The 15923-nt window shown below is 35.8% G+C and overlaps 1 protein-coding gene across 7 annotated transcripts in view; it reads left to right on the top strand.

The window, feature by feature from the left end:
- The window catches only part of TTC7B (tetratricopeptide repeat domain 7B), a 120638-nt gene that overhangs the window by 64073 nt on the left and 40642 nt on the right, over nt 1-15923 (top strand). For all 7 annotated transcript variants that reach the window (NM_001006484.4, XM_040701037.2, XM_040701038.2 and 4 more), the window contains 3 exons: nt 683-843; nt 10301-10417; nt 14338-14435. In NM_001006484.4, coding sequence (NP_001006484.2) covers nt 683-843; nt 10301-10417; nt 14338-14435 — 376 coding nt within the window. The remainder of the gene's footprint in view (nt 1-682; nt 844-10300; nt 10418-14337; nt 14436-15923) is intronic.

The raw sequence follows: 15923 nt of genomic DNA, 5'->3' as shown, positions 1-15923 counted from the left end.
TAAAATCCTGGTTTTCTTTGTGCATATATGCATATGTGTGTGTGTGTGTGTATATATATATTACTTTTTTGGGGGGGAAAAAAAAAAAAAAAAGGAAGTATTCTCTCTCAACACCTTGGGTTTTTTGTACTTCTCCAGACTTCTAACACAGTTTTTCCAGCCCAAGGAACAGAAATGTGAAGACATGTGACATTCAGTTGTGGTTTTTTTTCAGCCTTTATATTGCTGGGCAGAGAGCAAAAAAATTCAAGATTTTGTCCTGTCTATTATGTGTAAACTATGCTTACAGATTATCAAGACAATGAAACAATTGAATCTAGCTTTTAAGAATCTTAGATAATGCTTAAGTCTGCGGTATCTGCTAAGATGCATGTCTTTTCTGAATACTTGTAAAAGGTTTGTGAACAAAATTACAAAACGCATTTAAGACTATAACTGAAAAGTCTTTTAATGCTATAAAAGATCAGATATATAAACAGATATATTGTTTAATTTTTACAATTCATTTTTGAGCATTGGGTTTACTTTTAAACTTCTGAGTAGTGTTCTAAAGGTGTGCCTATAGAATTCTACATGATATCTTGGTGAACAGTATAAAAAGATCAGGTGCAAGTAATTAAGTATTAAGCAATATTTCTAATAGTTGTGCTTTCTTTTTCTGCTTTTTGTTGATTTTAATCAGATACCAGAAGCTTTGGGTTATGTTCGCCAGGCTCTGCAGCTACAAGGAGATGATGCCAACTCTCTTCATCTCCTTGCACTTTTGCTGTCAGCCCAGAAACACTATCATGATGCTTTGAATATCATTGATATGGCCTTGAGTGAATATCCAGAAAATTTTATGTGAGTAAATGTTATGTTTAAGTTGTATGCTTTCCCTATATTTTTTTAATATATTCTTATATCATTAATTTTGAAAGAGGATAGATTTAAATTGGGCTATTTTTTACTTATTTTTCCCCCAATATTGTTTCCCTCTAACTTGTAATACAATAGCAAACATCCTGTTCCTTGATGTTGAATGCCCCCTTTTTGTTGTGTGTAAGAGGTATTGCTGCCTCTTTCTTCATAAATTTGACCAGGACCTCAGTCTATATCAGCTCTCCTCAGAAATTCTGTGGTTCTCCCCCAGTTCTATGTAACTGCATTTTGTAGCCTTCTGCTGTTTCACATTTTCTTCTTCATCGATTCATGTATAAATTGACTGTGTTCTTGTTAGGTGCTTCCACACATTTCAGGATTTCAGAACTATCTAGCTATTCTTCTCCTAGACCTGTCTGTACTCTGAGGGATCTCTGCCAGTAAATCCTGGTTTGAGAGGCAACTGAAGTATCAGCTACCCAATTTTATATCCTACCGTTGTTAAAAACAAACATGATCAAAGCACTGTGGTCTGTCGTCATCTACCTGTTTTTGGTTCATCTTCTGATACTTAGTGACAATACAAATTGCAAAGAACCAACTGCTATTTCTCTCAGAATTGTTAATGATCTAGAAGAAATATTTCTAAAATTACAGTTCTCTCTGTTTTAGTAAGAAAATGAAGGATCATTCAAAACACATTTATGGGCTTTACAAGTATGGTTAATGTCATCTCTGTACTTTTTATAACTACATTTTGTGGCTAAGCCTGTTGCCTGAGTTGTCTGATCTTTCTGTTAATATAAGTATGTATGTGAATGATATGGGTTCCTAACGGTTCTAAATCGTTAATCTTGTATGGTACAAACACAGTGGTAAAACAGTGTACTACCTAAAAACCTACTGGTGCACTAGAGAGCAGTATCTTTCTAATAGGCATGTCCATTAAATATACAACAATTGCTGAAGAATTCAATGTACATTTCTAGGCAGTCTTTTAGCATCTTCTCTTTAGTGCTGTCAGGTTGATTCTGGTTCCTAAGAAGTCAAGGTAATGACTGAGATTCTTTATGTGCTCTCTGCAATTGATGTTGACAGCAGCCAGCCCCATCTGGTCAATAAGATAAATTTGGATTGACTTCTTTGTGTAACTGGATTATTTTTGTAAGGATTTATCATCACAACCTCAAGTTTGCAATCTGTTCTTGCACACAATACGTGGTGCTGTTGATATAGTTGTCAATATGTATGTGTGTGTATATAAAACATAAATGCTTAGTTTATTCTTGAGTCTATTATCTTAGACTGCAACTTCTGGATAAGATACAATCTCATAGTGCTTCCTAGCAGACTGAGAAGTGATCCTCTTGTGTACATCTGAGGCTTGCTCATTTTTAGTTAAACTTTTGATTATTTTCCATTGATTTTCATTGGCTTTTGTAAAAATTTCAAATATCATCATGTTTTGCCTTTTGTCTTTCAGTTATGTCTGAATCTCTGCAAAGTGCAAGGCTTTTCTTGGTGTTCTCTGTATTTAGTCAATATCCATTATCACAGTTTTATGCACAATTATACTTTCATAGATTTACAGTGTAATGAGTCACTGTACTTCAAGAACACTGAAGTAAAACATAAGGCTGGTTTTGTGTTTCTTCTTTTACTGTTATTCTTATCCAGATACCTCTGCATGGTATACTTGCGTTGTTTCACTGAGTGTTCCTCTGCCCTCCTTACAGCTGTATGTTCTTTCTATTTTGATCTTTTTGGTGAAAAGAATCTAAATTTTCAGAAGCTTATTAATACTCTGTATTTGTGAAATGTTACACATTGTAAGGAAGTAATAGAACACACTGTGAGTCATACTGAGAAATGGATATTTTAAAGCCCTTTCCTGTTGTGATCACTTAATAAATATGTTATCTGTCAGTTTTTGACCTTTTAGAGCTGGTATTCCCAGAACTGTTTCATGTTCAGTATTTGAAGAATACTGTGGGCATTGATTAAATAAACAATGCCTATATTTCTTGGGAAGAGAGCATTTTGGAAGTAAATCCAATCCTTCAGTTGCTACAAGGTTTCTGGCTTTTTATAAGTGAGCACTTTTCCATAATGAGCTTTTATATCTCATGCACTGGTCTATGTTGAGGAGCCTTATTTGTGACCTCCTTTCCATGACACTTTCTTGTCTTTTTATCCTTGTTATGAGGAGCCTAAATCTTAGTGCTTTTTTTTTTTTCAGTAGTATGAAATCTTGAAATAACACTTCTGTCTGTCCTACCTCATGGTTAGTCAAAAGCAGGTTTTCAGTAGAGACAGAGCTAGGTGACATATTTATGATACTGTTTTCTGTGTCCTAGCTTTTTGCGGTTCTCTGTCAGTCTTTAAGTGTTGGTGCGGTTAAAGATAAGTATTGTGCCTGAAATTAGTGTAGCAAAGCAAAATAAATATTGAATATTAATTAATAAATTTATACTGAAAATTCGGAACTGCATTGGATAACAGCTGACAAGCTTTTGAAGTAGGAGAATAAGGGAACAGCAGATGGGTTATTTAAGGAGTGTAAGCATGATATTTTAATGTTAAGTACACTCAAAAAGGAAAGGCATATGGTAACAGGTTTGAAGACAGCTAAAGACTAAGTTCACAGTTTAAACATTTACATTTGCTGAAGTGTGATGGACTATTTTTTTTCTTCCAAGAATCTTTCATAGAAGCATCAAGCCAGTGCATCATTCCTCACTAAAATGTATTAAATCCTTTCATTCCTGACCCTTCAGGACTCCTGAGCTACAGTATCTCAGAATTGCAGATATTGATTAGCAAACTTCTTGTTGTCCAGATAGACGTAACATAAGAGCAACTGGTACACGGAGTGTCTGGTGGTACACTCATAGCTGTTTCGTGGGACAGGGATGTATTTATCAATTAGAGGGAATAGATTACACTAGACTGTTTTGCCAAGGTTGTGAATAGTTGTGCTGTTATGTGTGGTGTTGGATGAGCTGGTGCTTTCTTTTTTTCTTGATAAGTAGAGTGCTGGGATTTCTTTGAGGAAAGAGCAGTAATATATGAATGGACAAGAAGTAGTCATCTGTTGGCCTTGCCAAAGTCATATCTCTGGGAAGGCTGTTGTATGCATCCTTGTCAACTTCTGACATAAAACTTTTTCAAATCCATTTCATTTTGGTCTTTTCTGTCTTGGGCATAAGTGTGTTCTCAGGAATGATATTTCTGTAAGTCCTGAAGTTTTTAGCTCTTAGTCGTGAATAGTATAGCACAGTTTATTTAGAAGGGACCTTACAAAGATCATCTGATCCAACTGCCTGACCCCTTCAGGGATAACCACACATTCAAGCATATTAATGAGGTCAATATTCAAATGCCTCTTGAACACTGACAGGCATGAGGCATTAGCCACCACACTTTGGAAGCCTGTGGCAGTGTCTGACCACCCTCACAGTAAAGAAATGTTTCCAAATATCCAGTCTGAGCCTCTTCTTGCAGCTCTTTGCTGTTCCCATCCTGCCGTTGATTCCCAGGCACAGAGCCCCCTACTTTCCTCTGCTTTCCCTCCTCAGAGAGTTGCAGGGAGCAGTGAGACTGCCCCTCATCCTCTTCTCCAAACTGGACAGCTTAATGTCCTCAGCTTGTTGTCACAGGACGTGCCTTCAGCTCTGTCAGCAGCTTTGTTGCCCTCCTCTGCAGACTTCGAAGGACCTTGGTAAACTTTTTTTGTATTGTGGACACCAGAACTGCTTAGAATACTCAAGGTGAGGCTGATCAGCACTAAGTATAGTGAGAGAATCACTTATTTTACTGAAAGACTGCATCAGTGCTTCTGTTGTTTCTTTCCTTGCTGTCTTTGTTTTTTGTGTGTGCTTTATATTAGCTGTTATTATGTGCTTTTACAGAATGGTCCACTAAACAAGGCACTGTCGATAGGTAGATACTCTTTTATGTAACAAATTGGTCATTAGCCTCAGGGTATTATCCCTGACTGTTATATTTGCTTGGCGTGGCTAGGCCATAGGTACTCCTCTGAAACTTGATTGAAGGAGTCCCAGTTTGGGTTATGAGCTAGCTGCCGCAGGCTGTTGAAAACAGGAAACCAGAAAGTTTTCAAGTATAACTAATTTGTTCTGGCTTTAGTCAGAAACTATCTTCATTATGGTTTACAGATTTGCATTTTTGTAAGGACACTGTGTTCCTCAGATGGAATACAGCATGTATAAACTCCACCGAACATCACAGGATTGACTACTGCTTCTGGCTGCTGAGAAACAGTGGTACTGCACAGTGAATAAATATAAGGGGAAACATAGTTCAAAGAGTGCAATGGAGGCCATACCACAATAAAATAGGAGGCGTTACTTTTGTTGTGCTTTTCATGGAGTGTTTTAAGAAGAGTTAAACATTTTTCTCCATCTCTTCTAAAGTCCATCCAAAGCAAACTGAGGAAGCATTCTGTCCTACAATTTCATTTATAATGTTAGGAGAATTGATTTTCATCTTCAGTGTTCTATTAATCCGTATTGCTTTCATATGTACTAGTTTTTTGTGGAAACGTTGTCCTCTAGATGAACTGTTCTTTCCCTGCATGGTGCTTGTCCCATCTGTATTTGTACATAGAAATCGTACCTCTTTTGTTTTGGTAGACTGACTACATTAAATATTTTTCATGCTCTGCAGTCTCCAGTCAGCTGATAACCCTCACAGCCCTTCTCTGCAGCTGCTCCAATTTGGAATTTTGTGTGTGTAACTGTTATAATGAGAATTATTATAGCGTTCCAGATGTGGCCTCACAAGGGTATTGTAGAAAGGCAGTTTCTTTCTGTTTCTGCTTCAACTATTGCATTCCAAAGTTACATCTGCCCTCTTGACTCTAGCCTCACCTTGATAAAGCTGGCTGTTAGACAGCTCTGGTCTGGAATAACTGTTTCCCAGACTGTTTTCTGTAGTCTCTCTTTACTGAATGTGTATGATGATCTATTTTGTTGTTTCAATGTTATTTAATCCTACTGTCTTCTTTTTTCTTTTTGTATAATTCTCTGTGTGTGATTAAAATTGTAATTATCTTCTCTTAAAAGAACACCAGCAATACAGTTGCTGTTCTTCAATCATTATACTCATAGATGTGATATTTTTTCTTAACATTTTTACTGCCTGAAATCTTCTGTATTATTATTTCTACCATACTGGGAAAGGGACTATTTTTGAATGCGTTAGTTTTCTTCTTGTTTAAAGTGTTCCCATTCCCTATTTGTCTTTGTTTTTATATCAGAGATGACAGAAGTAAGGATTATGGTGGTAGAGGGTTCATTCCTGAATGTTTTTTTTTCCAACGTACTTAGGTACAAAAAAGCCTTTGAAGACTAATTTTGTTGTTGTTGAATATCCCTAGTTTAGCTTTACCTTTTACTGTGTACCAAAGATGTAGTTTTCTGTATTGATTTTTCTCTTCCCTGTCTGTCTCCCACTATTTGTAGATTCTCTGTAGGTTTCCGGTACCTTGCTTGCACAGTTTTATTGATGATTGATTTGTCACACATTGGGTTTTACCCCTTCAGCTTGAGATGCAAATCCTTAAGTGTTGTAGCATTTTTCAGTTAAAGTCAAGACTTCTCTGTATCGGAGATATCTTTACTAACCTTCGCTATTGCATTATTTCAGCATATCCTGTTAATATTCAAAGATCTAGTTATTAACCCATTTGGGATTTCTCAGTCTTTGCTTAAAGGAAAATCCAGCCGTGTATGGATTAGGTTATGAGCAGCTGTTTTATAATGTTCTCATTAGCTAGTGAGATCAATCGTAAAGTAATGGACTCATTTGCTGCTTCAGTAACTATTTAATAAATTGATCAGCCATTAGCTCCAAGAATAATAAAGCCTTTCCACTTAAGAGTTTGATTTGTTCTCCATTCTGTCTGTATAATTATTCTCCTAAAACGATGCAGTTCTCATTATTTTTATCTAATGTTAAAGATCTACATCCATATCAAACAGTGATGCCAAAACTAATGTCTTCCTAGTCACGTCTTTAATAGAACATTGCCTATTTTACCTACTTTTCTTCCCCAAACGTTTTGACCCAAGCAGATTTCTCTTCTTGTCTGTTTATTCCAGTTTCACACATTGCTGACAGATACCATTCCACGCTTCATGAATATCGTCTATTCCTCACTACTTGCATTCTTAGCCATGAGTGCTGTTCCACCATGAGATTTGTTCTGCTCTGTGTGCCACTAATTTAAACATTAGCTTCTTACAAACAGACAGAGCTAAATGGTTTGATACTCTTATAAAATGTACAGATTGATTTCAACATCCTGCCTCTCAATTTTGACAGCATATTAAAAACGTGTGTGAAAATTACAAGGACTGTTCCTCTTGAAGCTTTTAACTCTGTAATCGGAGTATCAGTAAAGCAGGCTGTGTTCCAGAGGAATTGTTTCCACAGATGCTTTAAGTTGGCCTTTCAAGAAAATCCTTTTTCAGATGATGCACCTCATGGCTTCATAAACCTTCCTGATAATACTTATCCCTGAGCTGCTTGTTCATCTAGTTATTGACTAATTTCTCCAGTAATATTTATGGAGAACTCAGAGGAATTAAGCTAGAGAGACGTGTTCATCTCGCAGTATTGCTCCTGCCCTTTGCTTTCTTCCTTTTTCATTTCTGCCTTAGCCAATCTATTGAGTAAAACTTTAGTTGGCATGTTTTCATTTTTCTCTTAACAACTCGTTTGGCTTTTGTAAAATGTCTTAGTTATTCTTTGATTTATAGTCAAAATATTTCACAGTTACAGGGGAGCTGCTCTCTATGGTTTTATAAATGCAAGTATTATTGTTCAAGAGATTATTTTTGCTTTATTTTTGCTTTAGCATGCAGATAATCCCACACTAGTGGAATTCTTTTACACACAAACACACGTTTAGTATATCGTGGCATTAGATACCATTGTGTAGCCTTTCATAGAATGATGAGTGTTTTCCCATCATACTTTCAGTTTATTGTTTCTATACTGGAAAACCTGCAGCCATTCAGGCCCATTGTTCTCTGAAATTTGTAAGAAACGGGGATAATGTTACATGTGTTCCAGGTACATGAAAAGTATTGAATTCTGATGCACTGCTTTAATTCTTGCATAGATGTTTCTCTTCTCCTATCTTTCCCTTGAATCCTGAAGTGTACTAGTCCAGCTTCTTATATTTCTGTTGCACAGACTTCTGCTATTTTGTACACGTGTTTAAGTCATTTCTTAATAATCACATCTCCTCCCATTCTATCTCCCACTAAATCTTTCTTTTACCTCTTGCAAGCCCTTAGAGGTTTGCTGACCTACTGCTCCCTCTCTCCTGTGGCATTTCTGGAAGTCTTGAATGCTTTTGAAGGCTATTCGCATTAGTTACGTTTATCTGTATGCAATAAGATGTATATTACAATTGTCTTGTTTCTAGAATGACTTGTAATTTCAGTACAATTGAACTTACTGTGTTCCATGCATTTTCTAAAATGCTTCAAAATCACTATAAAAAAAAAAGAAAAATGACATGCACAAAAACCTTTTTTATGCGCTTAATAAAAATACTATTAAAAACACTTCCTTATTTTTAAGTACAGAGAAACAGAAAACGTTGCATGAAGTACATTGCTGTTATTTTTGGATATGGTTTGGCTTTGGGGAGGAGGATGTTAGGCATGGAAAAGATGTAGCAGTGTGAGGGGCAGAGGATGTTGTTTGTTTTCTTTTTCCTTCTTTCCTGGGTAAAATGGTAGACAGACCTGGACGTCTTTTCTTCCAGTTACATAGGTACAGTTAAAGTAATATCTACAATGGAGCACTCTGTCAAATGGAATATGACTTCAGATGATCTATATTGGTCTCTATATAATAAATCTGATTTACTTGTAAGAGGAAAGCATAAGTGATTGCTCTGTAACATTGGATGAGCCTCCATATGACCTTATTACACTTGTTTATCCACAGGCACTTATTCCCTTAACTAATGCAGTGGCCTGTATTCCCTTTTCTCCTCCATCCCAGCAACACACACATTGTAGAATTGATTTTTAGATTCATATTCTGCATATTTTCTGCAAAAGACATTCAGTGCAACGCTGTAGCTTTAGCTACTGTGCGTGCTGAAGCACTTGCTATCATTTCTTGTTCCTGAGAAAACCCTCTGGCAGTTTGCAGTTGCTATTAGCAGCCTCCAAGTTTGTATTTGGGATAAAAAAGTTCTGAGCTTTTGCACATGCCCACCCTTCTCAGTCTTCCCACACAAACCATATGACCAATCAGATAAATTTTTCACTTAGGATGATTGAGGTTGTACTGGAATAAAATGCCGAAGTACACCTGGGTTTAAAAATGGAAAGTAGGCTAAGGGTTTTATTTGTATCTTCTCCTCCTGCTTTGTGCTCTTTAATCTTGCAACATACTAAAACCTGCTTTTAAATGAGTGTTTTTCTAGTGTATTTTCTGTTCCCAGATGTTGTGACGTCTATAAATGTGCATACCAATTGACTAGCTGCTTTATTGTCCTGTTATATTCATATTCTTTAGTTATCTAGAAAGGTTTTTTTGCAAGTTTATCTCTGTGGAAAACTTTCTACTGATACCTTAGTAAGTGGCATGTAAAAGGAATATGCATTTATCATCCTATGAGGTTATGCACGCTGTCTTTGTTGCTTTCTTAAGAAGCATCAACCTTGAAATCAGAATTAATTTATAGTGGCTTCCAGCAAATGCTTGCTCTGCTTAGGAGCAGTTTGCTGTGTACCTAATGAATTATGTGCTTTCTTCAGGTATTCACTTTAAAAATTTTTAAATGTTCACTTCCTGCTGATGGCAGCGTAATACAGCATGGTGCTATGTTAATTTGTTAATCTTACTAATGCTGATGAACTCTCATATATCTATCTGATCTAATGGTATCTTTTCAATATAGCCTCTTCCATTTCCTGTAGAAGAAGTTGATGGCAAAGAAGTTTATATTTTACAGGCAAATAGTATGCATTGGTACTGATCTGTTTTCCTACCTAAGTTTATGTGAGCTGACTTAAGGAAAACACATTCCTTTCTCATAAAACTAGCAGAGATTTTCCGTAATGAAGACATTTCTTCTCTTCAACATACGAAATGCTGTTTTGAATGATCCAGCTAGTTCCTTAAGCAAATATTATCTTGTTTAACTTAAAAAAAAAAAAAGCTAAAAAAATGTAAAACCTGTAAGCTGTTGTTTCTTGTAAAAAGTACTACTACTTTGATGACATCATTTATTATTTGACTTTACTGCAATTACTTCATGAAACAAGGATTTAAATTAACACCATCTTTGAAGTTTTGTTATTTCCCCACTGTGGCCTGAGGATATCTATAAAGAAGTTTTGCTTGAATCTCTTCTTTCTCTGAATTCTTTTTCCTTTTTCTCTAGATTGCTGTTTACAAAAGTCAAATTGGAATCCCTGTGCAGAGGCCCAGATGAAGCACTCCTTACCTGTAAACACATGCTCCAGATTTGGAAATCTTGCTATAATCTCACTAACCCAAGGTAAGGTACTGTAGAATTCTAGACTGTGCAATATCAGACAAGGCAATATTGGGTCAGCAGTCCTGCTTTTACTTGTTCTGGCATTGTGAATGAACAAACTTACCCTGGAGGAAACTGGAAGTACTATGACACTACCTGATGGATAGGCAGGAACCACCTGGAGTTCTCCGAAGCAAATATGCTGTGCTGTGATGAGTGCAGATTGCAGAATAGGCAGAACTTCATGACATTCTCTGTGACGTGGCTCTATGTACTGACATTGTCTTGTTTTTTCTCCTGATCTGAATTGTAGAACCTTTTATATCAGCTAGTGGGCAGCGTACTGGAGTAGAAATTTAGTTAAAGGTCTTTTGCTAAATAGAATGAAAGAGGGCTAAACATTAATTAAGATTAAATAAACAATGGAGGTCACATGGATAAATATAACATGCTTGGGAAGTCATCATGGCTTTTTTTAAAAGAGAAGTGTGGCTTATTAGCCTATTGCAGTTCTTCAAATGCCTTAACAAGTATTTGGATAAGTTGATAGGAGTCCTCTTTGAGTTTCCAAACAACTTCAGTCCTTTGCCACACACACCTGTGATTACCTGTGAAATATGCAGGAAAACCACTGATTTAATTTTGCAGAAATCCATGCTAGTACCTGTACTATTTAGCAAGTTTACCTGTAGAGTTATCAAGTATAAGCAGAATTTCCTGCTATCTGGTTGTCTGAATTGTTGAAAATTTCTGGAGAAGAGATGATGCAAAAGAAGAGACTCATACCAGATTGTATCAGATAGCTGTATGGCAGTATGATGATTTGTTTGATCTCACAGTTACATAAACACATTTCTCTAAGGAGACTGGGAGAGCTGGAACCTTAGAGTTAGTGAAAATTATTTCCCTCTTGGGGAGCTTGTGAGCAGTTTGGAGGGTATGGGGGAAAGAGCTTTAGAGGCCCCCACCTGGGTCAGTCATAGCTCATTCACATAGGCTGATGCTGCACTGTGGAGCAGGACTCAGAGTTGACAGAAAGCAAGTATGTCAGAACTTTTTCTTCTAAGCTAACTGGTGCTGTTTTTTGTTTGCTTTCTTTGGTTGGGTTTTGGGGAAAGGGATTATTTAGGGAGTGATTTTAAGAATTTTTTACCAGAAGGTTGTGCTGTACAGAATGGTTAAAATTTCTATGTTAACTTAATTTCAATGAGGCTTTAAATGTACTCCACACAACCTCTCATCTTCTGTTTCTCTCCCATTCTCTACATAGATCAGAGCTCTAATCATAGCTTGTAATTACTTTTATGTTGTTGCTATGCTAAAAGTTACTATGCCACATTAAGGACATATTAAATAATGCTTTCTTCAGGTGTCAGCAGTGATTATAAAAACCCCACTCTTTTGCTGTGCCAGTTTTGGACAGCAGACTACTTTGTGCCTGATAGTTTCTATTGCTCTTTTATCTTGATGCTTAAGACTGTCTTGAAGTTCTGACTTTCTGGTGACAGAGATTAAAATCAAAATGGTAATGAAATGGAAAGGTCTATAGATAAGGGTTGTGATGAGTTTCATGATTCACACATTGAGTTATACCAAGCAGTGCAGATGCCAAACTGCAACCTTTATTTGGATGGTCCATGTGAAATTTAAGGTCTTGAGTACTCTCATGTTTTGCCACAGTAATCCAAATCTGTCTACCTAGTGTAAAACATCACTCTGACCTGAAATGTGATTGGTAAGTTCTTTTCATTCATCTACACTCCAGATGATGCAGGAGTGTGGCGTAAAATCAATATTTTCCTACCTCTAATTTTAACACAGACTTTACTTTGTTGAAAAATACTGTTGGACAATGATTTTCCCACTGGAAATAATTGAAGCCTTTTCTTGTAGATCTTTAGGATAATTAAAAATAAGTCTCTCAGTCTTTACTGTTCTTCTCTTTATCGTTTCTTCTAACTATAACCTAAAACAGTTTTAGAATGCTTATTTTCAAATATATAAATATACTTCAAGCTCATGTGAAACATGCTTTTTTGTTCTGATTTAGACTCAAAACTAATTTTCATGTATACTTTTCCCAGTGAGATAAGAACTCACCTTTCTGATAAGCTGATCAATGCCAAGTATTTCTTCTTGCAGTTAATTATGTTTTGTGGTGTAAACTTGGATTCACTGTCCTCAACAGTCTTTTACTACTAAAAATACATTTTGAACAGCTAGATATAGCGCAGCGTACATGCTAAATGCAGCATTTTGTCTTATCTCTGGTCAGCTAATTTAGAACAATTTTACTTGTCCTTATTCAGTATATGCACATTTTTTTTTCATTAAATAGTTTAATAAGAATTACAGAATCATTTTGTGACATGAGACTTGGAATGTGTATGAAAGAAAGATTACATCAGCCATGTTTCTATTCAGCATGCTCCTTGAACAGCTGAATTATTTTCCAGTGCTTAGTTTGCCTTAAGAAAACAACAAACCACAGTGCCAGTAATGTGCTTAAAAGATATTTATGCTAAGCCTCACTTTCCTTGTCAGCAACATTTGGCATGTCATTGCTTGTGGATTGAGGAAGTAATTAATACAGAAAATATGCAACTACTGGTGTAACAACTAAAGCTGATAGTATGTGTCCTAGAAAGTCCTCTTCTGTTTCCTGCGGATTTCTATCATGGCATCATTCTGTAAGGAAATTGGTCTTGCAATAATCTTAGTATAATGCAAAGTTTTACTTCTATCATTTTAATAACAGCTGTACAAAGAGAGGAAGTTGTCTCAGTGGTTTTTGAAGCGTGCAACTATTAAGAGTTGCTGAAAGGTTTCTTGCCTTTTGGTTCAAATTTGGAAATAGATGATTAAAAATTAGGGCAACTGTAGAGATGTTTTAAATTCCAGTCTCACAATTTAGATTAAGGTCTCTTATATTTGGGAGTTTTGTATAGTTTTTTCTGTTTTGTGGGGTGTAAGAATCAGATAAACCTTCGCTCTTTGCTAATTTGATATGACAACCCAACTGTTTTAAAGTTCATTATTTTTAGGTTTGTGGATTGGTTCTAATAATAGACGTTTGTTAAAAGTCTTAGTTGATAGGAAGTAGTACTAACTTAGAGTCCTAAAAACAGAATTACTGCATTAGCCATTAATTCTCCAGTCTCTGTTCTTCTGCTGAATCTTCAATCGCAGTTGTAGGACCAGTCAGTTTTCCAGCAGGTCTATCAGCGAGAAGCCTGGGGGGCAGATAGTGATTTTCAACTGGTGTGGAAATTGAGAGCATTTGTCCACAAGTGCTAACAGGGAAAACCTGTGGAAAGTGCTTAGGCACCTGATCTGTTGTTAAGTGTTCCAACTGTTCCGACTCCACAATGAGGATCAAATTCAGCATTAGTTAGCTAACGTACATATTCAAAAGCAAAACAAGAAACAAACACCACACCACTCAAATCTCTAGAGATAAAAGCGGTGCCTTCTTATACAAAATGTAGTTACAATGTTTTTATAACATCTTTACCCAAATTTAGATGTCTTGAGTTCAGTGTTTCTCTTCATTATGGGATAAGTGGAGATTTTCAAACTCACATCTGTAGTCTTGGGCTGCTAAAACAGCAGTACCTTATCTTACAGAATAGTTTAAGGCACAATAAAGCCTTTTTGTAAAGATGCTAGTTATAAATCAAGTCTGTATTTGCTTCTTGGTTGTACTAATTATGACAACAAAGTCTCTGAAGTAAATATGGATTCATTTTTGCTCAGCTTAATTATGTCCTTGTGCAGCTGGCTTAATGTACTGTGAGTGGTTAGTGATGCTCGGTACTAAATTTGTTCATAGCAAGAACCTTTATAGCAAGAACCTTTGTGGGAGGAGGGCAGCATGCAACTTGTATCTCAGTATATAATCTTATATTTTAATAGCTCCCAATTTTTATACTTCATTACAGTGATTCTGGACGTGGGAGCAGCCTGTTAGACAGAGCTATTGCCGATAGACGACAGCTTAATACAATTACATTACCAGATTTCAGTGATCCTGAAACAGGTAAGAGCTGCATTTGAGCAATAGGATGATTAAAATGCACTTCTTATAACTAGACTTATTATTAGTTGTTTGTTTTGTAAAATGATATCATGTATTGTGAGAATGTTTTCATTGTCATATAAGTGTAAAAAAAAAAACATTTTGCAATACAGTCTTCTTTTCTTTCTTATTTATGAAGTACCTTTTATAGTATGTTCACTGTAAATTAAATGTTCTGTGGTCTGGATCTTGCTGAGCTTGGTGGTATATTTTTTTTTTTGTAAAAGCTAAAAATGAATGTGCTTTATTAGCCTATTTTCCAAAGTCCTGTTCTTTTCTGTCCATTAAGTATTTGTCACATATTTTATTCTTTAAGAAAGCATATCACAAAAACTAAAAAAAAAAAACCAAACTAAATCTCAAGAAAATTCAAGGTGTAACTAATGGAATTTGTTAAAATCTCCAATATCTACATTAAAATAGGTTTGCATAGGTGGATTACTTTAGATGTAGCTTTAAAAATATACATGTTTATTATAAATCACATGTTCTGCAAAAATTGTACTTCACAATTGCACTACGTAAACGGTATGATTGTTACATAGCAGTAAACATTAATAATAGATAACTTGTACATTTTATTAATATATTAAATTTTACAAGGCAGATTGATATGCCTCCTAAAGTCATTTAAATAAAAACAGATGAGCCATGCATCCTGTGAAAAACACAGAAATAATTACTGTGATGATACTAGATGCAAAATCCTTTAGATTGCATTATCTGCATTATAAACATCTTCTTCCCCCCCCCTTCTGGGTTTTATCTCCAAACTGTAGCATGCCTGCATGCCTTTCTTGGCATCCTTCAGATATCAGTTTCTGCTTAATCATACTTCAATACAAACAGATTATGAGGAAGTTTGTCAGCCTGATGCATAAACTAAAATGCACTGAAAGGTGTTGTATATCTTTGCTTAATATTGGAATTGTACAGTAGAGAAAAATCCACTTGAGATATTTCATGTCTGATTGTTGAAGTTGGAGCTGATGTTCACTAGAAGAAAGAGTTCTGTGTTTGCTATAGTGGCAAGCAGTCTCAATTATAAAGATCAAATCACCTGCTTTAAAGGAACTGTAATATCACGTGTTCTGAAGCATGGCATAGTTCATCCTTTTTGCTCTTACAGTAGAATTTTTTTGTGTCCTTGTAATACAATGTATAAGACAGCAGCATGAAATCTGGTAGTGATCATTCTGTGTGATAGTTTAGCTCACTGTTTTGTTTGACAGAGCTAGCTAGACTTTGAAGATTTCATATATGTATTTAAAGCTTTCGAACAGATTATTTATTCTGTGCCTTTCAAAAAACAGGGATTGATTTTTTTTGTTTGTGTGTTTTCCATGGGGACACAAAGTTCTTCACCCATTAGGGCGTCCTATTTCATATCTGCCGCACTTCAGAGCATAAGTAATTGGTGGCTTTTATAAACTTCATGTTCCTCAGAGC

Source organism: Gallus gallus, chromosome 5 (genome assembly GCF_016699485.2).
Source record: "Gallus gallus isolate bGalGal1 chromosome 5, bGalGal1.mat.broiler.GRCg7b, whole genome shotgun sequence".
Taxonomy (NCBI): domain Eukaryota; kingdom Metazoa; phylum Chordata; class Aves; order Galliformes; family Phasianidae; genus Gallus; species Gallus gallus.
Note: the sequence above shows the minus strand (reverse complement) of the source record. Positions and strands in the feature narration are given on the sequence as shown.